This window comes from Protopterus annectens, chromosome 7.part0 (assembly GCF_019279795.1).
Source record: "Protopterus annectens isolate FY-2018-M chromosome 7.part0, PAN1.0, whole genome shotgun sequence".
NCBI classification, from domain to species: Eukaryota; Metazoa; Chordata; order Ceratodontiformes; family Protopteridae; genus Protopterus; species Protopterus annectens.
The window spans coordinates 56,877,679-56,902,675 of NC_056739.1; the positions used below are offsets into that span (position 1 = coordinate 56,877,679).

The window sequence follows — 24,997 nt, forward strand, 5'->3', positions numbered from 1 at the left end:
TAGGACAGAGTACTCATGTCTTGAATTCTCCTGTTGGGAAACCTTTATGGGCATTCCAACTGTTACAAGTGTCTGGCTAGATACATGCCAAAGGGGGCATTGTATTCAGTGATGTGTCTGACAAGAGCCAATAGAGTGGAACTATAACTTCTTTGGTCCTGGATGCCATACCCTTACGTATAAATTGGGTGATATAGAATGATTTTCTTACTGTCTTAGCTACATGTTGGTCAAAGGCCTGATTGCTGTCTACTTATATTCCTAGATCCCTTACTACTGGATTGACTCTTTGGGATGTTTCATCGATAGAGTAATTAACTTGGATTAGCAGTTTCCCAAAAAGATTTATAATGTATTTTTGGCATTGAGTTTTAGGCCATGGCTTTGACACCAGTCATTTTGTCTATGTTAAACTCACTTGCAAGATGTTGTTGTGTTTGGGGCAATAATGCAGCCATTGAAGTCACTACTCATACAAATTATTAGGGGTGATAGTAGATGATCTTTCATTTGATCTTCATATACAAAATTGCATAAGAAGAACTCATCAAAAATTAGGGATGCTTTACAGAGCTAAAGACTTCCTCACCCATGCAACTAAAACTACACTTGCCACTACTTCCCTCCTCCCCGCTCTTCTGTATGGTGCTCCCATCCTTACTAACTTCCAGGCTTCACAAATATTAAAACTTAAACAATGTTATAACAAAGTTGCAAATTTGTGACCCATCACTGTATAGCACTAAAAAGCCTAGAATGGTTAGAACTGCCCCATCAACTAATATATATGCAACTTCTTACCAGCTATAAAATTATTCAGCACCCATATGCCTATCCAGCACTAAAAAACATTCTATACAACTATGTTCCCAGTTGGTCATTACGGTCTAGTGACCAAAAACTCCTGTCTGTCTACAGACCTGTCAAATCTACTGGGCATTATCTATAACCTGTACAAAGTTGCTAAGGTTTGGAACCCCTTACCTGTATCCACCAGGTTATTACCCTCCCTCCCATCTTTCAAAACCATTCTGAAAGACTTCCTAGCTAAAGTCTGTGTCTGTTCCATTTTAAAACCAGTATGAACTATATCCCTAAATGTGAACAAGTACCTTTTCATTCTTATACCTCCTTACTCTCTCTCCCTTACTAACTTCCTTACTTCTATCGGATTCTCTTCCCTGACTTTCTCTCTAAATATACTGTAAGCCTGTTTTCCCTCACTTCATATTGCAATTCCTATTTGTATTAGACTATCTTACCTTTAATTTCTCTAAAACTGTCTAAGATTTCTGTAAATATTAAAAGATTGTCATATAACTTCTATCAATTCTTAACCAATGTTTTTTATATTATGTCTAATCTGTAATAACTATTTAAACTGCAGATGTTTATGTTTTATTTTTGACTATTGCAAAATTATTGTTCTTAAACTGTTTTGTAATAATTTGGAGCTTTTCTCCCTGGGCCTTTGCTGAAAATTGGCTTCTACTCACTCAGACTTTCTTGGTAATCAAATGTCAATAAATAAATAAATAAATAAATATATAAATAAATAATCTACAACAACTCCCAATGTATAGTCATCTGTGAAGCTAGTGAGTCAGAGGCCTTGAAAGAAATAGATGCCTGACAGGATCAGGCCCAGCACAGAGCTCTGGGGTACTCTGCTGGTGACCGGCTCTTGGTGGAGGTGATCTCACCAATCCTGACATCCTCGGTCCTGTCTGTGATCCAGACAGTAATCCAGTGAGTTATGTAGGGCTTTATGCTTCACTATGAGAGCTTAACAACAATGCTTGAGTAGGGTATAGTATTGAATGCCTTGGTTAGAGCAAGATACTCAATATGAACTGTTTTACCCTCATCCATTCCCTTGGTGACCCTCTAGAAGAATTCTACCAGGTTAATTAGTCACGACCTTCTCTTAAATCCAAATTGGGTTGGCTCCAGTGTCTGTCTGTTACCAATGTCCTTGTTTATCATTTACACTGTAATTCGTTCCATAGCTTTGCATAAGACTTGTTACATTGATCCATCTGTAGTTCCCTGTGTGGGTTGATAGTTCACCCTTGTAGTAGGGAATGACTGTTGTCCATTTATTTGGGACATAGTCTGTGTCAGTGCTGTAGTTGAAGAGTGCCTCAAGGGGTCCTCATAGATCTTGTTTTGGACTGTACAGGAGATAAACAAGATAAGTAGTAGTGCTGAAATTGAATTCATCCTCAAGTCTTGGTGAGTACCTTCATGAGGTGGACCCTGTTTTCACAAAATCTCACCAAGGTGACACTGATATATTGATTGTATTTATATAGCATTTATCATGAACAGAAGTAGGTCAAAAACTAAAAAAGATAGCTGCGTGCACAACACCCAGGATATTGGTGCCAGGACTGGAAAAGATGACAGTGTAGAATTCTCAAAATATGGAAACATTCCTACAATGGGGCCAGGCCAGGCCCAGGGCAAGGATGGCCCCCTGTTGTAGAAGGAAGTAGCAGTCCACAAAAATCACAAAAACTGATAGGCCAAAGGAGAGCCATATAGACGATAGAGCAGACCATTGAGGATAGGAAAGAAATTAGGTATTGTTACTATTATGCAAAAAGCCCAGAATTTCCAGACACAATATATACAAAAAGATTAAGAGAGAAATTAGAGGAAAGAAAAATACTTCAACAAGAAAAACTGTTAGAAGCTTCAAATAAAAATTTGTGTTTATTAATACAACATATTTGTGAGAAACAGTATATAGATCAAGAAATCTTGATCTACTTGGAAAAAAAAGCATTTGAGCAAGTGCGAAAATATAAACAACAAAACCAAGAGATATTTGAAAAGTATAAAAAAGAAATATGGACATGGGAAAGAAAGAGAGCTTTAATATGGTGCAATATTTATGCAAAGGAGAAAGCAAAATTAGTCAGTGTAAAGAAGGCAGCCCCAAAGATATTGGAAGAGAAATTCAGGCAAAGGAATCCAGATATGGAAAATTTCACAATAAAATAATGTCACAAAGATGGAACGTTGAAAAGAAAATCAGTAAAGCAGAAGTTAAAAAATAGAAGTTGAAGTTGTGGAGTGCCTGCGAAGCGAAGGATTTGATGTAGAAGATCTAACACAGGTTACATCACAGCAGGATGGAGTGAGTCCCCAAAGCAGGGAGAAGCTGGAAGATAAGTAAACATATGAAGAAGAAATATGGACATGGGAAAGAAAAAGTGATCTAATATGGTGTAATATTTATGCAAAGGAGAAAGCAAAACTAACCGATACAAAAAGAGCAGCACCAAAGATATTTGAAGAGAAATACAGGCAAATGAATCCGGACATGGAAAACTTAACAATACAAAAAATAAAAAGACAAAGGGGAAAATTAGAAAAGGAGATCTGTAATGGAGAAGTTAAAGAAATAGAAACTGAGGTTATGGAGTACCTGCAAAGTGAAGGATTTATTTATTTATTTATTTATTTCCAGTTTGATTACCGGTGAGGTCTACTGGGCTCAGTGAGTCCGTTTCCAGTGGAGGCCTGGGGAGAAAAGCTCCATATTACATACTAGTAAACAAAAGTAAAATCATGCATAGTAATATGGTAAAGTACAATTGCAAAATGGAAGAAATTTCTTAACATATTTACATAGTTGATTGGAGAACCAATTGTAATTGTACAACATTTAAGTCGGCAGAGGCAAAAGATAATGTTTACATAGTTATAAGAGTTCACAGTTGTAGATAAAACTGTAAATAGTTGTAAACTAATATTTGAAGGTTTGTAGTAAATATAAATTTAGAAGAATTGGGAGAAGTAAAGGAGGAAAGCACAGTATTAGTTGAACGTACATTAGAGTTTCTGGAGTATTCAGAGAGAGGGAGCGAAACAGTAGTAAAAGTGGAGTTCAAACATGGCAGATGTGTTTGTCGTAGTTAAACAGCATCAGCTATTGTATGTAGTTAGTAAAGAATATCATTCCCAATTGGGGGGAGGAGATTGAAGACTAATTACAGTATTTACAATATATACATTTAATGTAATATTTTTAATGTAATATTATATTAGATTCAGAGGGAGGCAGTTGTTTAGGAGGGCATTAGATTTACAGTGAGGCAGCTGTTTAGGAGAACAGCCTGGAGTAGAGGAATATGTGGAGAAGATACATGTGGAAGTACACATAGAAGAGTCTTAGCAGGTTAAGTAGGTAGAGTACAATTACATTTCCAGTTATGGGAGAGGTGAGAATGAAGCTGGGTTTTAAAGTATTCATAGTTTTCAGAGAGTCTTAGAGAGGATGGGAGAGAATTCCATTTTTGGCTAAGGAAGAGGATAGGAGAAGCTGACCAGCTAGACATTTTGGTTTGTATACAGAGAGGAGATTTTGGTGGGCAGATCTGAGGGGTCTGTGAGGGGTGTAAAATGGTAAGATATTTGCTAGAGCAGGGCATGAAGTTGGTTTGAAAATTAATTTGTGGGCAGTAATGAGTTGGAGGTAGTCAAGATGGTTGGGATGTTCTAGCTACTTTAGCAGGTGGAGAGAAGTACAGTGGTGGGAGGAGTAAGATTTAGTTGCAAATTAAGAGATTTTGATGTAACATGTTTCTAGTTTTGAAGAGATGGAGGAAGATAGGTTGGTTAGTAGGGGTGCACCATAGAGTAGTGATGGTAGTAAGTAGGTAGTGGTGAGAGTTTGTCTGGTAGATGGAGAGAGAGAATGGGAATGTGTGTATAGCAGGCCACGAGGCCACGTATCTGATGTGTTTTTTAATGTTTAGTTGAATATGTGTATCCAGTTTCAGGTGTTCTTCTATAGTAACCCCAAGACGTTTAGCAGAAGAGACAATTTCTATGGAGGAGTTGGTATGGCTGATGATACTGAAAGAATGTTTGTCGAGGTGGAGGGTTTTTAAGGGAGAGGAAAGTCGGATTTTGGATTTATTAGCATTTAGGGAGAGATGGTTTTGAAGCATCCCATTTTCAGTACTTGAAAAGGCCCATTGAGTTTAGTGTGAAAAATCTAATTCAGAAAGCACCACAACAGGCTAGAGTAATGGATATCCAAATTAAGGGGAAAGCAGTCGAACAGGAAGCAATCAGTCAGGTGCCATATGAAGGTAATTTGGAGCCTTCCACAGGAAACCAGTATAAATGTTCATTTGAAGCTAGACAGCAAGGAAAGGAACAGGAAACTGTGATGGCAGTAAATGTTGAGGGGTGATAGGCCAGTGAGTTCTCATATGACAGAACAACAGATGACACAGGATGAAATTGAAGAGAATGTGCCACATAAAGATGCTATAGAACTTGCTGTAAAATGCCCACAGAAATGGAGAACAAAGAATGTGCCCTTAGTTTAGAAGAAAATGAGCTAAGAGAAGAGTTGCTTGATTTGATAGAGATAGATAAACATATTAAGATCAATGAAAGAAATAGACTGCAGAAGGTGAATAAAACTCAAAAAGTCATAAGTCTGATAAAACAAATTAATGCAGTAATTAGGACTGTCCATAGAGATCCATGTGATATAACAGACGTAAACAGAATATATTACTGTGCAGCTAAATTAATAACTGATAAAGTTCTACCGCGAATATCACAGGGTAGTAAGGGAAAGGACGGAGCAGAAATCAAATACCATCATGGAAATATCAAATAGAGGAAACTATAAAGCAGTTAGGACAATAAGTGTCACTGTTAGAAGACTATAGAAGAGGGAACAGATCAACAAAAATACTAAGAAAGATAGATGTGATAAAAGCAATGCGCAATATTAGAACAGACCAGGATCTATTGTGCACTATCACAAATAACAAACTAAAATGTCAGCACAGGTGGAAAAACTTAGAAGATAGGAAGAGAAATATAAAGGAAAAGTGCAAAATAAGCAATTTATTGAGGACACAAAAAGGTTTTATAGAGAACTGGGAAATAAGATAAAAGGAATTGAAAGACCGCCAAAAAAAGAAGAAATAGATACATTTTTGAGAAATATCTATGAAGATCCTGTGGAACATAACAAATATGCTAAATGGATAGAAGAAATAAAAGAAAGAATAAGAAGTTTAAAGGTACAGGATATGAAATGGGATGAAGTAGCAGCCAGAGAGATTGAAACAAAGTTTAGAAAAACCTCTAATTAGAAAACCCCATGCCCAGATGCAGTACCTAACTTCTGGTTAAAAGTATTAACATCTGTGCATGAAGATTTAACCATGAGTAAGAACTGCGCACCCAGAACAGACACCAACCTGGCTAACAACAGGAAAAACAATGCTCCTACATAAGAGTGAACCTGCAAGCTACCCTAAAAATTATAGACCGATAATTTGCTTTCCGATGACATATAAACTGTACATGGAAATTGATGCTGACAGAGTTTATAGTCATTTAGAAGAAAACTCAATTATGGCAGTAGAACAAAAGGGCAATAAAAGAAAGTCATATGGAACAAATGATCATTTGTTGTTAGTGGAGAACTGTAAAAAGGGGAAGAATCTAAGTATGGCATGGATTGACTACAAAAAAGCATTTGATAGTATCCCTCATTCATGGATAAAATAGTGCTTAAAAATGTATAAGATAGACCCCACACTGATCAATTACATTACAGTGACCGTGAAACAGTAGCAGATCACTTTGCAATTAAGCCATGATAAAGGACAAATTGTTATCCCAGGGATAAAAATTCAACGGGGGATATTCCAGGGTGACTCTGTCACCGTTACTGTTCTGCCTTGCCCTTAATCCATTAAGCTGTTTACTCAACAGCTTAGGCCATGTCTATAATCTGGCTCCTAGAAAACAACAAAGTGTAAAGACTTCTCACCTTGTCTTTGTCAATGATTTAAAACTGTATAGCTCATCAGATGAGGAACTGAAAGCACAACTGCAAGTTGTCAAAACTTTTTCCGATGATATAATAATGTCATCTGGTCTTGATAAATGTCCAAAAGTAACCTTTAAAGCAGGAAAACTGCAGCACCAGGAAAACATCAGTTTGGGACAAGAATGTGATACAAAAGAACTTGAGCAAGAAGCAGTGTATAAATACTTGGGAATTGATGATAAAACATGAACAGATATGAATAAAACTTAGTAAGGAATACTTTAGAAGACTTAAATTAATTCTGAAAACAGCGGTGACATCTAGGAACAAAATCCAAGCTATAAACCAAATTGCTCTTCCTGTCCTAAATTAAACTGGTCCCAAAATGTGTTGGATAGATTAGATAGGAAAACAAGAAGGATGCTTCATGCTCACCAAATGATTTATAAAAATCAGTGCATACCAAGATTATATATTTCACGTTCCGAAGGAGAGATGGGCCTCCTTGAAATGGATTATATGTATAGATCTGCAGTTGTGGGACTCCACACATATCTGCTGACCTCACAAGACCCAAATGTAGTGAAAGTTTGGAAACATGAGGAGAATAAATCTAAGATGACTTCTCTACTTAATCTAGCAGAAGCTTATCAGCGTCAAGCAGGAATGGAAATCAAACCAGAAGTGGAAAAAAGTCAGGCAGCAACGGAATGTGCCAAAAAACAAAAGAAAGAATATAATGTGAAGGATCAGATGAGAAGGCAGGAAATGTGGAAAAATGCATAAATATAGTTGCAAGTATAGAAAACTTCTGGAAGAACTTCATGCTGATCAGGAACAAATGCAGGAATGGTTAAGGAGAGGCGAATTCAAGCCAAGCGATGAAAGGTTAATATTGGTGGCCCAGGATGGTGGGCTATGTACATGTTGGTTTACAAAGTCCATTGAACCTGTGGGAGAAACAGATGAATGCAGGTTTTGTAAAACAGAAATGGAAACAGTTGCACACATTGTTGCTGGTTGTGACATACTAATGGCAGAAGGACTGTATACCGAAAGGCATAATAATGTGGCAAGACTGTTGCACTGGGGATTGTGCAAACATTATGGTATTGAAGTAGCTGAAAAACACTGGAAACATGAGCCACAAAACATCACAGAAAATGATGAAGTTTATATCACATGGGATCATCCATTACCAACCGTTCAAAAGACAGATGCTAGAAAACCGGATATAGTGGTCTATGAAAAGAAGACAAAAGTAGCACTGATCATTGAAATTGCTACACCCAGTTACTTGCGTACAGAGAGAGACAAAGTCATAAAATATCAGGATTTGTAGGCAGAAACGAGAGTAATGCGGAAGAAAGATACCCAGACAGTTCCAATAGTAGTAGGAGCAATGGGTCTTATAAAAAAGAATTTACAACCATATTTAGATATGTTACCAATACATATAACCCCACAGGAACTGCAGAAGGAGTCATTACTGGGCACATAACTAATTTCATGAACTTTAATCGTACTTTGACTTAGGAATGGGGTCCATTCCCATCATGGTATTAGAAACCCAAAAGACTTGGAGAAAATAAAAAAGAGATAACCAGGGATGTTGTCAGGATATACAGAGGCAGCGTTTTTGGCTTTAGGGAGTGCTCCCAGCACCTTTTCCTTGATAATACTTAGGGAAAGTATGAGGGAGGGGATTTCACCTGAAAGAGTTAGGGGGGTGGAGTGGGGGGGGTTAATTTTACTGAATGTATCAGTCAGTAGAATCACTATGTTACTCTGATCAATGAAGGTGGTACCATTCACCACCAGTTGAACACACTGCTGTATGCTACCTTTAAGGTTACAGACATAATTTTGTGATTGTCTGTAGCCTGCAAGGCTATCCTGGCCTCATAGTTGGCCTTGTTGAACTTAATTAGATGTGTTATTTTCTTGTTTAGTTGTATAAGAGAGCAATTGTCTTTAAGAGAGTTGCTCTTCTTGATTTCGGCCATGAATCTTTTTTCTTTTATTATAGACCCTCTTTAGGTGAGGATTTCACTGGTGGGGTTTGTTTTTAGTGTTTGTTTTAGGTTTACTTCTGATAGGTACAGCAGCCGCTATGCAGGCAATCAAATGTTTGTATAGGGACTGTGTGGATAATTCTCAAGGGTAGTTGTGATCTTGGGATTAGGGGGAGCCTTGAATTTTGACAAACTTTCACTTAACAGGATGTAGTTTGCCTTTGAATAGTTCCTAACTGTTACTGGTTTAGCTGGGTTTTATGGGCTGAATTTTAATTCAAAGGAGACAGCTTTGTGATCCAACTTCTAGCGAGGATGTGATGTGTGTGTGTGTGTGTGTGTGGGGGGGGGGGGGTGCAATGCTTTCCCATTTTGGTGAGTACCAGATCCAGTATTTTTGATACTGTGGTTGGTGCATGCAGTATCTCTTCCGAGGTGTTTGTGTTAATAAAGTCCAGAAAGTATTGTACCTGTGAGTTTGAGGCAGTGTAAGTTTCCCAGTCTATACAGGAGTAGTTAAAGTCACTCATGAATAGGATGATTGGTTTGTTGGTGAGGGCCTGTAGTAGATTTACATAAGAGTTGAGACTCTGTGGACATAGATGGTGACCTGCAGCTAGCCATGATATGGTGAAGGCCCTTACTTATGGTGACTTGCACCCCATGATATCATCCTGTTTAACCAACCTGGAGGTAGGTATGTTGCTAATGTAGATAGAGACACCCCCACTTTACTATTAGCCCCAGTCTATGCTGCTGTTGGTGTGAATGTGTGGAAGGCACTGTAGCCTTGCACTGCTGAAGTACTTTCTATAGATTTAAACCAAGTCTCACTCACAGCACAGATGTCTACATTCTCCAGAGTGAGAAGTGCCTGAAAAGTGTGGAGTTTTTTGTTTAGGTGCCTAAGATTGAACAGGGAGACTTTAAGGTTGCGTAGAGAATTTTTTACTTTGTTAGTAGTTTAGTCTTTTTGGCATTGCCTAAAAAAGACTGTAAGGAGGTAGATAAAGTTTTAGCCAATATCTGAAATCCTAGGATGGACAGGTGTAGCTCACAACCCATCCTTCGTAAAGTCATCTGGTCTGTTGACCATGACCTCACATACTAACAAATATTGGATCATTCTGGAATAACACCAGAAAATAAGTCAATTACTGAAATCAATCATTTTATGTTCATAATGTGGTCCCATCCTTGGGCGGCCACGGTGGTGCAGCGGTTAGCATTGCCACCTCACAGCAAGAGGTTCTCCAGTTCGATCCTTGGCTGGGGTGCCTTCTGTGCCGAGTCTACATGTCCTCCCTGCGTTCGGGTGGGTTTCCTCCGGGTGCTCTGGTTTCCTAACACATCCCAAAGACATGCTGTAGGTGGATTGGACATTCTAAATTGGCCCTAGGCGTGAGTGTGTGTGTGTGTGTGTGTGTGTGTGTGTGTGTGTGTGTGTGTGTGTGTGTGTGTGTGTGTGTGTGTGTGTGTGTGTGTGCCTTCTATGGAAGGTTGGGCACTGGGCTGGCAACTCAACACTGTAGAACTCCACTGCCAATCATGAGCGGACAGGTGATCCGCTGTGGCGACCCCTAACTGGGAAAAGCCGAAAGAAGAAGAAGAATGTGGTCCCATCCTTGGTGAAGGTAGAATGTAAGTCTCATACCTGTCTGTGACACATATTCCAAGAGAACTATTATGTCTCTTTTCACATAATGCAGTGTGGTATGTCTCAGGCCATTTACACCCACATGGACTGTGACGGAATCATATTTGTATCTGGGGTGCAATGACTTGAGTGTGGTCATGATAGTACAGATCCTGGATGTAGATAGCCAACTAACCAGTATATTCTCCTTGATTAGCCTGGTGAGTGGGGTATCCGTGCATCACACAATGAAGGCGCCAGTCACAAGAGTATTAGGTACAGTATATGCCTGCCTTATGGGCTTTGCTCTTGGAAGACCATTGGGCCGAGGCTTATGTTAGATGTCTGGTGTTGCGTTTACTGTGTGTTTTAGTGATTGCTGAGGAGCAGTGCTGCTGTTAGGTGGCTTTGGAGGGGTGTGTGGGTGTCATACCTCTCAACATCCTAGTACAAGAAATCTGGACAAAGCTTAATAAAATGAGGAGACAAAGGCCCAAAAGAGGACATATTTTAAATATTGCTCTTATAAACTTAGAAAGTTGCTAAAGTAACAGGTTTGTTTTAACATACATTTTCTGAAGGATTTGAAGTCTGAAACTCAAATGCATGTCATTATTTGTTGACTGCAGTCCTTAGTTCACCCCAGTGATTTGCCAGAAAACAACAAATTGTATGAGGAACAGACTAAAAATATGAGAGCCGAGAGGTATGGTGTTCGTGTGTGTGTGCATGTACATATATCTTTCTGATATTCATTAACAGACTAGATCAGGATGTTAAGCTCTCTGTCTCTTCATTGTTCTCACTGAGCTGTGCTGGGTGCCCAGTATGACATCATCACCCTGGTAAATCTTTTATTCCATGTACTGTAAACTTCCTGTGCTGGAATACAAACGCATGCTTGCCTCTGTTTTGTGCTACATATCCACATGTTTTGTGCCTGCTATGATTTAAAAGATGTACTTTTTGTAGGTGACTGTTGTATTTTGTGGTCCTTATTTGGGACACAGGAAGTATGTCACATGATACAAGCAAATGTCCTGTTTCCTATCTGTCCCAGCAAGCTCTCTGATGTCAGTGTGTTTAGCAGCCACTGTGGGCTTAGCAGCCATACATACTGCTGTCCATCTGCGTCACTGTAGTGTCATCACTTTTTTGTGCAGCTAGACTACAGAGAGGCATACAAAGTTAGTGGGTGCTGTTAAAAGCACTACCTACCAGCCAAAGAAAGTGCTCAGAATATTTCTATGGCATGAAATCAGAAATGTGTCTTGTGCACCATTGTTCCCAGGGTACTTAGGGGTAATAAGGGGGTACTTTGGGGTAATAAGGTTACAAATCAGAAATGGGTTTCACAGCAACCATTTACATTTTCAGCAGTAATTTTGACGCAGTTACTGTTTATTCATATCAAGCCCAGGTTTGATATTGCACCATGAAGCTTTGATGAAGTAACTATGCAAAATCCATTTTCTCCTCTTGCAGGAAGTTAGTATTTGCAGTATATCAGCTTATCTAAAAAGAGATTTAGAAATATCGCAATAATGGAAATCCATTTTCAAAATTATCACATTGTGAATATCTTTATACAGCAAAACCTTTAGCCTGTGTGTGTGTGTCTCTATGCATGTACATGCATTATGGGGCTTACTTACTCATACGGACCATGAATATACCTACACTGTAAGTTACACTGACTTATTTTATCAGCCTGCATGGAAGCATATATATTTTTTCTTAGTCCTGTACCTCTCCTGTCGACAACTGTTTCAGCTGACTTTGGGTTTATGAAAAGATTTTGAGTTTGTTTTTTGTTCTAATTATTGTCTGATTTAACAATTATACTGTAAATGTTGAAAAGCAGTGCCATGGTATGATACAGTGCTCACCATAGGTGTATAAAGACAGTGTGAGGAAGGTTACACAGAGCAATGTATTTATATAGTCTGAGTTCTTTTTTTGTAAGGGCAGTGAAGTGGGTTGGAGTGGTGGATCGGCGTTCCTTGTGGTGTGTGGGTACAAGTGGTGTTGTGTATTAATGTAAATCTCTTGGGTAATTTACAGTAATCTACTTTTGTTTGTGTGAACCAGTCATATAGATGATTTTGAAGATGAATGTTCATAAGTACGCTTGTTACTATTTATAATAAAAGCTTATCCCTTTTGTGTTTCTTTTGTTCTAGATTCCTCAAATAAGCTATGCATCTACTGCCCCTGAACTCAGTGATAACAGTCGCTATGACTTCTTCTCTCGGGTGGTCCCATCTGATACATATCAGGCTCAAGCAATGGTGGACATCGTGAAGGCCCTAAAGTGGAATTATGTCTCGACTCTGGCATCTGAGGGAAGCTATGGAGAAAGTGGGGTGGAAGCATTTATTCAAAAGTCTCGAGAAGATGGTAGGTGACCACTTTTTTAATGTTGTGTTTGGTTTGCTGCAGTAGATGGGAAGTATGCAACTATGAGAGTTTTATAAACCTAATGTTTCATGTTCAGCTTCTTAGTTAAATAAACAAATAAAAACAAGCCAAGAAACAAATAACTTGAACAAAGGGAAAGTCAAACATATGGTCTCAAAGGAATGTACATTTTGAGTCTGCACAGGAATAAAACACATACAAAAGAATTAAAAAAGAAAATAATTACACAAACAAATTGCACAAGTTAATGTGGGTAAAACAAATTGCTACAGTGCACTACAAACATACCTGCACATGTATGTACTCTATCTCCATAAAATATACGCCTCCACTGTTCTGATTACTGAAACAGGTGTAATGGACAATGTACGAACAATTTTTGCATATTTCTAGCAGCTTCTATCCTTGTAGATTTCAAGTGATCCAGACTCAGTGCCAGCATTTGAGTGCTTCATAATGTAACTGTGACGTTTGTGCAGATTTCCCCACTTTTCCTTTAAATATGAGGAACTAAGCAAACTGTAGCTGTCATTGAGGGTAGGATGATAAATAGTAATGTAATGTTTTTGTCCATACCTGTAGGTGACTTTGGTTTCTAATGGCAGCCATGTATCTTACTGTTGCATCTGTCTGATATAAAAGTTATTCTGTATGAGCTGTTAGTCTAACTACAGTTTTCTGCATCAATGCCCCTTCCTGAATTGTCTTCTGATACCGGGTCATACACCTTGGCCTCACTTTTAAACTGAAGCAGAGTTAATTGCACTTTTGCTTTGGGAAGTTTTCTGTTCAAAAGATGAGATACTTCTATGAGCTAGGACAAACAATACTCCTGGGAATGTAAGATACAAGTGTTCCCGATTGCTCCTTATAATAATGTCCGTTCTTATGAAGAATATAAAAGCAGTTCTGTGTATGAGCACAAACCCTCTAGACATAACAGGAACTGCCACAATGACTCACTGCGGATGAATGATTGTAGCCACACCATTTAAGACTGGAGTATGAGCTTTGATTGACTAATTCATGGATATTTCTTCAGTTCGTAGAAGTCTATTTTAAATAAACAGGAAGAGAAGAAATTCCCAGGGCATAACTTCCCAAGCTACATTCTCAGTCAAGTTTTTGAGTTTTTATTACAGGCTGAGGTGACAGGCTATAGTTTAATAAATAAAATGAAGAAGCCTCCCTCACAGAAAAAGCAAATCTGGCTGTAACGTTTTTCTCAAAAGGACAGCCCTGTGCCTAAGTTGTACAGAGTGTACTCGCTGTATATTTGTTTTGCTTTTGCTGGGTCCTTGATTTTTTGGCATCAGCTTTGACTGCCCACATATGACTATCATTTGCCTCCATGGGCCTCTTCTCATTCATGACATCTGTTGAACCTGACTAACCTTTCCTGAACTATCTGCAACCCACCTTCAAGGGTGGTGAGGAGACTTAGACATCCTGGGAGAGCATCATCATTCTGCCGAAAACTAGATTTACTTCCTACAATCACACACTCTGCCTAAACCCATCCCATCCTAGGGAAGAAGCTGGAATATTATCTAGTTTCTATGGAAACTCTGCTACAGCTTGCTCCCCTCATGGAAATACCCCCACCCCCGACATGCACCCCGTCCTCCACCAGGGATCTCCTACAAGGTGTGTCTAAGCAGGTGGACCTGACCCCTGCCTCAGGATGGTTACACCCATACTCTGCCTGTGTCATGAAGTAAAGGAGAGACTAATCAAACTCAGATTACCTGGACTGTGATTGCAGCTTTGTCCCTGTATGCTAGTAGTGAAGGAGCTTGGACCCCATGAAGTATGTTGCTTGTCAGAGCAGAATTGTATATGCATTGTGATAATATCTAACTGGCCTTAAATCTAGATTCGGACTGCTCAAAGATGAAGGATATGCTTTCCTTATGTACATTCCTACTGTGTAGGAAACAGCCACTGAAGGTTTCTAGGGTATCACGCACATGATTGTTACAGCACAAAGGCCCACAAAACAGTAACTTATAGATGTTTGTAGGTGACCTATGGCAAGGTATGTTCATGATTTACACCAAAACGGAGACTTGGTTTATCTGCTTATCAGTCTGTAATATCTTACTACTGCCTATCTGCACTGTCTCTCTCTCTCCACTGTTTTAGTGAACATACATCCAGCTCTGAATGCACTAAATGTTTGAGTTCCTCTTGGTCTCTATCCTTGTTCAAGGAAAAAAAATGGGGTCTGCTTTCTGGCCCTCTCACTTGCGTGTCTGAAGTTGACATGTATTGCTAATATTAGAGGTTGACTGAACTGAGTCTCTTGGTGTGATTTTTCTGCCAAATTATTTGGCTAAGCTGGCTTGGGTGACAAGTTTTGTACATACCTTTCAACTGATATCATTTAGACATAGTGCTATGATTTTTGTCCCCAGATTTAGTCTTGCTTTGACTAGATTTACTGAGTTTCTTCTTAAAGTTAAATCTGTATAATGGGTCTATATCACATTGTTGAACTTGCATAAGTTCGAACGATGTAATATCGAACCCAAAAGTCCGAAACCACACAATAACGAACACACAGAACAGCAATTTGTTTTCCCAGGGAAAAAAAAATCGTTGTTCCCTAACAAAAAAAAAATAAACCTTAAACTAAAACTAAACTGGGGTGCTTTGTCCCCACACCCCCCAATGTGGGGGCTATGCCCCCTACATAAATATTCAAATTCCGAGATTGCACCACAGTGGAGGAAATAGCAAAGCTCTGAAAACGGCCCACCGATTTTTTTCCCTGGGAAAAAAAATCAATGTGCCATGGCTTCGCTATTTTTGCATTTCGGACTTTTGGGTTCGATATTACATATTACAAGTTTGACGATGTGATATAGATCCCTGTATAACAGTATCAGCATTAATATATTACTAATATAAACCTATAGAAAGATTCTTTTTCACAAATGGTGTCTAGTATCGGAAAACCTTCTGTACTGAAAAATAAAAAAAATATATACTTTGTTTTTATTTCTAGCCCTCTGCTAATAAGCTTAAAATGCTGGTAACATACCTATTAATATTCAGAGGCTGAAATGTGTGGTTTAATGTGACTAATATATTAGCAGGTACTGCTACAGAGACCAACACTATTAATCTGCAGTTATGGTGCTCTCTGAAAATAAGTTGGAATCTGTAATTATTTTTTTCTGCTAGAAAGCTGTAATTGCATGCCTCCAAACAACTCTCATGTCTTGTTTACACTAATATTGGATTGTTATACAAATGAAAATAAATGAGAGCCCATGATTGCTTTTTTTATTCTAGAAAACTGTAATCACATGCCCTCAAACAACTCCTAATGCCTCATAATACGGGATTATTGCAGAAATGGAGATTTTCATCCTATTGTGAGACTGGTCCTCTGTGAAATCTGTTTGCTTTAATGAATAAACTATATTACTAATGTATAGAAATTATAAAACTATATATTTAGACACTGGCCACGGCTAAGTTCTTAAAGAAAATTGACAAAGGGGATGAGCTGATGCAATTCTGGGGAGGGACTGTACACCTCTAGTGAGGTGTTTCATGTGTTGGTACGTCATACCTTTATTACTTTTTTAGTAATATTTCAGTATACTGAATTCAATATTTTCCACTTTTGTTTATAAATAGTATATGAACTAGTGTGCCAAACTGCTGTTTACTAACAATTGTTTGAATCACCCATTCCTTTTCATAAGGTATTGTCACTTCATAATTAGCACATGCTTTTCTTTTTGTTTACATATTTTATGCATTTTTCATATTCAGTTACTTCATTTGCTGAATTGTTTTTGTAAGCAATGAGTCATTTCTATGTGTTCTATTTTATGTATCTCAAAATTTTATAATATAAGGAAAAAATATAGACAAAGATTTAAAGCATCAACTGCTAAGAGAAGAACAATAAAACCTGACAATAATGAATGGAATAATGTTGACTTGATGTAACATAAAACTATTTACTTTCTTAACTTGGTTAATAAATCAGTCTTTGTTAGGCCTTTTTTAGCTATGAACTGGGACACAAGGATATGCATAAATATAAGCAAAGGTCATTTACAGTAGCCAAAAAGTCAGCAAGTTTTTGGAAGGTGTGATGAAAATGGAGTTTCCAGAGAAAACCCACATAGAGACAATGAAGCCATGCAATGCTAAACAGTGAAAAATCCCAGCTGCAAGGCTTAAACCCTAGTCCCGTTAGGTAGACATCACAACCACTGAGACACCTAGCAACCAAAGCAACAGATCATTTATTGTTCTACACTTTTCCCAGATAATGAAGGAGCTAAATCGCAATAACACCTCACAAATTTACAGAACTGAAACAGTAACTGTCTCTGATTAAAGCCAATATAATGAGTGATGAATACCAACTGGAATACACAGGAATAGAACTCCCTTATTTCTTTCTCAACAGGAATAGAATTTTTAAATTATTTTCCTTTTCTGGCTGAAATTACATTCTTAAATTAGCATCTTAAAATTTTGTTAAGTGGCATCCTTAAATTAGGTGCTTCCATAGCATCACAACATAACATAAGGTGTATTTATGCTACTGTTCTATAAATATTTTAGTCTCTTTAAGCTGTAGGTCTATCTTAAATCAGAAATTCTTCAGAGGGAGACCGTGAACTTTTTGGTTATCATTTTTATCACTGAGTAGAATGCATGCAATAGAGTGCAGGTGAGTAGCTTATGAAATATTGTTAAAAAAAAAAGACAGCAAGATTGAACAGTATATCAGACATGCCTGAAGATGTCAGCTTTAGGAATAGAAGGACTCGCAGAAGAGTTTTGTGCTAAATGAAGGTATACACATAATTGCCCTATAATTACAGAATACCCCCTAACCCAGCTTAACCTGCTGGCTGCTATGCTTATATCCCCCACACCCATTACCCCATTGTTCCTGTCAGGCTATCCATGATTTAACTCTAGCTCTGTGTGGCCCTCAGCTTCTTCATGAGTTGGCCTTACTTTTATAACATCTTAGTTGCTATTGGTCCCGTGGCTAGTATAAGACATGGAACCTGGAGCCAGTATGTACCGGGCAGCTGGCCAACTCTCCCTAGCCATACCTCCCCTCCCAATATGCTAACATACATTGTTCAGTTTGATGGGCAATGAAAAATGACCTGAGGCCATACCCAAAACAAAGCCCTGTAGTAGCCTGCCTCACCCTCCCACATGACAAGCATGGCAATCTGTCTTGTCATGAGCTGCAGCCCTCCCAGATCTCAGCAAGAACCCCCCCTCCCAGGATAAACATAACCCGTTCCCCTTCCTGTTCTGTCAAGCACCAGATCCTCTAATCAGACTTGTATAACCTGGGCCAATGTCAGCAAACTATCATACTTGGAGGTCACTCCTCCTCAGAGTCCTACAATTTCTACTATAAAACTTTTTAATGCCTAAACTAGAATATGCACTACCTTTCCTTTCCTTTCCCTTTGCAATTCACACCATTTTACATTATCACAAAGATCACCAAATAAAATCTTTCAATATATACATTTTTCGATTTTGCATGTATATCACTGCCATTTTCTTGGCAACACAAACATTCCCTCATAACAGATCATGTCACTATTCGTTTTTGTAACTGCTTTATATATATTACATAATACCAGCAGCTTCTGTTCTCCACTTGTAAACTAATTATCACTAACTAAAATATGATCTCTCCCAATATCGACAACACGGCGTTATTACCCCAAGGAAACCACCTTTTATATTGCACAGTGAAACAAACTTCTCTAAACTGCCCCAGCCATCTACAACTCCACATTCTCTGACATTAGACAACCTTCTTTTCTTTTTGAGAAAACTCTATTCAACCCCTTCAATAAATATATCTCATTATAGCTGCTTCAGAACTAATCCACCTTAACAGTGTCTTTCATTCAGTTTTTTCTTTCGCTCATTTGCCCTGATTTGTTTACCACTTACTATAAACAGAATTTAGTCTTGACTTTCTAATTAAGTAAGTTAATGTCCCATTTGATATTAATATGCTTTCCTCTTGTTGTTGACTTTGCTTTACATGTTTTGTGTATCTGTATCTGTTTCTGGTAGTTAGCACAGACAACTAAGGCAATGCTCTGCTTCCTTTGGTCTGCGGTTTGATTCCATCGACCATCATTTGCCTTCATTGTGACCTTCAGCAAGTCACTAAACTAGACACTGCTTTCGAAAATTAGGCTTGGCTTCTCAGTTGTCTGCTGGTCTGCATTACTTCAAGCTACCTACGTACAGTAATTTATTACTATCAGAGAAACTATTGCAATCTTTTCACAAATTATATTAAGTATATTCAGTGACAACTCTCATTTGAACACCAGTTTCAAATATGTGATTTGGCTATTGTAAACGTTGTAACTGTTGCCTCTGGCTTATGTTGTGGCTAAAGTGGACACTTTGACTTGCTCACTCACCTTGTTAAATCCATAAATGAATAAACAAAAAATGATGCATTTACTACAAGAATCAACATGACCATTTATGACCTGTACAACAGCAATTCAAACAGGATTTTCTCTTTCTACCATAGAAACATCTAGTAGGCTAAGAGGCTTTGTTAGCTACTTTTGGAGTACCAGCGGAGGTGGCGCACTCCTTTATTTAATTATTTTGATTACCAGGAAAGTCCGACTGGGTAGGTGCCTGTTTTCAGATGGGGCCCAAGGAGAAAAGCTCCAAAGTATTACAAACACATTTAAGAACAATAATTTTACAACCTTCAAAATGTATTGTATTATTTATTTTATCTTTGCATGATTAGCATCCTCGTTTTTTTCCTTTTGGCTGTTTAATGATAGTACTAGCCTCTGGTGGTGCCCATAATCACTGTGGATCCATCCATCCAGCCACAACCCCTTTTTCCCATTTTGCAGATCTGGGTATCACTTCAACAGTGACAATCATTTATATCCAGGGCTTATACCACTGGGTGGCTAGCCCTGCCACAGTTGCCCTCTCACACCACACACCCACACACTTACACATACACACATACACACATACACACACACACACACACACACACACACACACACACACACACACACACACACACACACACACACACACACACACACACCTTTGGCCAGTTTGGAGTGTCCAGTCCAACTACTGTATGTCTTTGTAATGCAGGAAGAAACCAGAGTACCTGGAAGAAACCCGCACAAACACAGGGCGGACATGCAGACTCTGCACAAAAAGTACCCCAGCCAACAATTGAACCAGGCCGGGTACCTCTTACTATGCTGTGCCACCTCCCCCAATGACTTGGTGGGTTATTGGCACTCTTTGCTGTCTGAACTATACTGTTTTGACAGAGTATGTAGTTCTGGTGTGAAACACTAATATACATACACACACACACAATTATCTATGAGTTGTGAGCATGCGTGTGTAAATTCACCTGCACATACACACTCATATATATATATATATATATATATATATATATATATATATATATATATATATATATGAAATGCACACATAGTATATAAATATGGTGTATGCGCATACATGTGTTTTTCATTTCATTTACAGCTGTATCACGTGTTTTGGCTTTCAGCTATGCGGTTAATCACTGTTTGCATCTATTACTTAGCTGCTACTGCTCTAGCATTCTGTATGCTTCCCATATAAATAATGAAGACATGATCATTCATAAACGAATTCATTCAGCACAAGTGACTGAGAGCACAACTCACTTTAAAAAAAACACCTATTCTCACTGAAAGAAAAAAAAACATTTTTCACACTCCAGTGCTCATACATATACTCAGTCCATGGTTCTACACTGGTGAAGAAGGGAAAACCTGCCCAGCACAGGTCATCCTACGGTGCCTATATTACAGTGAGAATGTCTGAACAAGTGTAATCCAAACTAATGTGATCAGGCACCCAGAACCTGATTAAAGATCATCTGTTACACGTGGGGAAGCTGTTTTGTACATAATGTTTTGTTTGTTAATGCTGAAAACCTTCTTCCCTGTACAAGAAGACATCCAGGTACAACAACTATGAAATCTAATAATTGGAAACAAGCGTTCTGTAATATACTAATACCACAGCATTGTGCTTTACCAGCTGACCAAAAAATGTTGATATCCACAACAATATCCAACTTTTTTGTGATGTAACTCCGTAAAATGTCTGATATCCAATAATCAGATAATATCGGCCCTAATTCAGCTACAAAATTCTATGACTGCATAATGCTTTTGTTCATTATTATACAAACTGACTTTAAGGATGCAGAAAACAAACTCACACCTTGTCTTTTTGATATTATTCTTGGGTCCTTCTTTCAGTTTCCTCTCTTCAACTCTTTTTTCCAATAGCAGTAGACTTAGAATGTGGTATATGACTCGTATCTACGTCTGAACATTTCACTAACAAAAACTTCCAATTTACTCTCAGTATCATCATCAGACACATATTTATGAGTACCAGCAACACCATTGTGAGACAACCGATCAGTAGGACCCTCACCACCAGTATGAATTATTCAATGCTGTATTTCATCCTGAGCTTCACCACCTGTATGCTTTATTCGAGGCTGTATTTCATCCAGAGCTTCACCACCTGTATACTTTATTCGATGCTGTATTTCATCCTGAGCTTCACCACCAGTATGAATTATTCAATGCTGTATTTCATCCTGAGCTTCACCACCAGTATGAATTACTCGATGCTGTATTTCATCCTGAGCTTCACCACCAGTATGAATTATCCGATGCTGTATTTCATCCTGAGCTTCAACACCTGTATGCTTTATTCATAGGTTCATAGGTAGGTACTAGGCTATCAGCCCAAGGACCTATGTAAGCCTAGCTAACAAGGTTCCCTGGCTTACGCCACCCAATAAAGTTATTTTCCTGTGCCACTGTTGAGCAGAGACACAGAAGTGATCCCCGGGGTGTATTTCCTATTTCCCATCTACTCATCAAGATTTTTCTTGAAGAGTGCTAATGAAGAACTTTGCTTGACATAGATGGGTAGCCTGTTTCAAAGTATGGGAAGACTCTGGGACAGGAATTTATCCCTCCAGCATGTCCTGTTTATTGTGGTGACAAAGTTTAAGTCCCTAGAGCATGTAGCTTGGAGGGATTGGGATTTCTTTAGGTGTCGCATGTCCAACAGCTCTGGGTTTGACATAGCTTTATATGTTAGGCAGAGATCACCTCGGAGTAGGCGATATGCTACGGAGTAAAGCTGGAGTCTTTTGAGACGGTCAGTGTAGGGCATTTGTTTGAGGCCAGTAATCTTCTTTGTGAGGTACTGCTGTGGCCTTTCCAGCTGCTGCAGATGTCTTTTGAGGTACATTCCAAAAGGGGCATTGTACTCTATAATGGGTCTAATGAGTGTCGAGTAGAGAGGAACAATGACCTCTTTTTTCCTGGATGAGAACCCTTTTATGATGAGGTGTGCCACGTAGAAGGACTTCCTGACTACTGTGGCGATGTGACTATCAAAGGAGAGACTACTGTCCACCTGGGTCCCAAGGTCTCTTATCACGCATTCAGTGTTGAGTAGATTGCTGCCTATGTGGTAGTTCATGGGTACAGAGTTTCTAACCAAAGGAGATGACACTGCACTTTTTGGCATTGAGTTTGAGGCCATGGCTCTGACACCAGGCATCTGTCTCATCGAGGCCCTTCTGTAGGATGTCCACATAATTTGGGGACTTGACTATGGCTCCTAGTTTGCAGTCATCTGCGAACTTGATTAGCCAGAGGCCTTCTGTGTTAGCCTGTACTTCAGAGAAGTAGATACCAAACAGGAGAGGTCCCAGGACGGAACCCTGTGGTACTCCACTTGTCACTGCTTTGAGGTCAGATTTGGAGTCTGCAACTTTTACAGTGTGGGTTCTGTCAGTGAGCCAGTTGGCAACCCATCTTGTGATGTAGGGATTTATACCTAGTTTAGTGAGTTTAGCTATAATTCCATAATGGGGGATGGTGTTGAAAGCCTTGGCGAGGTCAAGATAGGCTGTGTGAACCACCTTACCCTCATCTACGGCTTTGGTGACTGCCTCAAAGAAGTCAATCAGGTTCAGGAGGCATGATTTGCCTTTCACAAACCCGAACTGGGTGGGATCCAGAGTTTGGAGGTTACCAATGTTTTTGTTTATGACTTCCATGATGATACGTTCCATGGCCTTGCAGACCAGGCTCATCAGGCTAATAGGTCGATAGTTCCCAGGATCAGTAGTGGCTCCCCTTTGTGGAGTGGGATAACTGTTGCTGTGCGCCATTCAGTGGGCACAAAGCCTGATGTGAGGCTATTATTGAACATGGTGCTTAAGTGGGGAGCCAGTTCACTCTGATGTTCATGTAAAACGCAGCCTGGGATGTTGTCCGGTCCCATGGATGCTTTGTTTTTGGCTTTAGAGAGTGCAGCTTTTACCTGCGTAGTTGTGATTATAGGGACTCTGCATTCTTCCTGTATAGATATGGGCCCTTTAGGGGGTGGAGGGAGTAAAGTTAGCACTGAACCTATCTGCCAGGATGTTGGCAATATCAGTTGGTTCTGTAATTTTTGTGCCATTGTGCTGTAACTCGGAGCAGATCTGGGTGTTGCCATCGAGATTCTTGACATAACTGTCGAATGCTTTGTGGTTGTCCTTAGAATTAGTGGTGATTTTGTTTTCCTAGCTAGCTTTGGAGGATCTTATAAGGGATCTCAGCTTCTTACTGAGGCTGACCAGGGAGCTCCTCCACTCATGGGATTTTACTCTCTTTTGCAACAGTTTCTTCCTTCTCTTGTACAATTTATTTATGGCAGGGGACCACCAGATTGGCTTCCTTTTTTTGGAGGATAGCATCTTGGTTTTGTTCCGGATAGCACGATCCATGCACTCATGTAACTGCTTATAGAGTGCATTTGTGTAGGATTCAGCAGTTGTAACTGTTGTCCATCTGCATGGGTATCATGAAGTTCATCACTTCTGTCTTAAGAAGCATGAAGTTGGCTTTGGAGAAATTTTTTACCGTGATTTCCTTAATGGGGGGTGGGGGCGGGATGTGGATATGAAGGGTGATTAGCTTATGGTTGGATCAGACCAACGAGGAGTTGACTTCAGGTGTGGAACACCGGTCACTCTTGTTGGTAATGACTAGGTCTAGAATATTGTTGCCCCTGGTGGCAGTGTGGATAAGTTGATCCAGGGTATTGGAGTTTATGAATTCCAGAAAGCGTTGAGCTAAGGAGTTGGTACACAAGTAGTTTTCCCAATTAATGGTGGTAATTTGATGCTGTATTTCATCCTGAGCTTTACCAACAGTATGAATTATTCGATGATGTATTTCATCCTGAGCTTTACCACCTGTATGCTTTATTTAATGCTGTATTTCATCATGAGCTTCACCACCAGTATGAATTATTCTATGCTGTATTTCATCCTGAGCTTCAGCACCAGTATGAATTATTCGATGTTGCACTTCATCCTGAGCTTCACCACCAGTATGCTTTATTCAATTCTGTATTTCATCCTGAGCTTCACCACCAGTATGAATTATTCGATGCTGTATTTCATCCTGAGCTTCACCACCTGTATGCTTTATTCAATGCTGTATTTCATCCTGAGCTTCACCACCAGTATGAATTATTCGATCCTGTATTTCACCCTGAGCTTCACCACCACTATAAATTATTCGATGCTGTATTTCATCCTGATATTCAACAGCAGGATCTTGGACAATCAAACAACAAATACCCTCCTGTCTTACAATTTCTACATTTTAAGAATGTAATGCTGCTGAGTATTTCTAAGTTCACCTTACTGTGGACTCCTTTGCTTATCAGAGGCATTAATGCGATAAGCAGAAGAGACACAAAAAAGTCTATTAGTCCACTGTATTGAACATATCCCATCACTAATAATAAATACAATAGGTATGTGTTGAATAACATCATTTACAATCCTTAAGGTATCCAAAAATCCCAAGCACCCATGCAAATATTGATGACATCACTTCTTTTCTTTATAGCATGAACACCTTTACAGCATTTTGCAAAATACATTTTAACATCTTTTCCATAACATCTGCAGTACGAAACTGCAAA

At 39.0% G+C, this 24,997-nt stretch overlaps 1 protein-coding gene across 2 annotated transcripts in view; it reads left to right on the plus strand.

Annotated features, from left to right (window-relative positions):
• Nucleotides 1–24,997, plus strand: part of GRM4 (glutamate metabotropic receptor 4) — a 3,082,936-nt gene that overhangs the window by 980,759 nt on the left and 2,077,180 nt on the right. For both annotated transcript variants that reach the window (XM_044076481.1, XM_044076482.1), the window contains exon 3: nt 12,655–12,871. In XM_044076481.1, the coding sequence (XP_043932416.1) occupies nt 12,655–12,871 (217 nt within the window). The remainder of the gene's footprint in view (nt 1–12,654; nt 12,872–24,997) is intronic.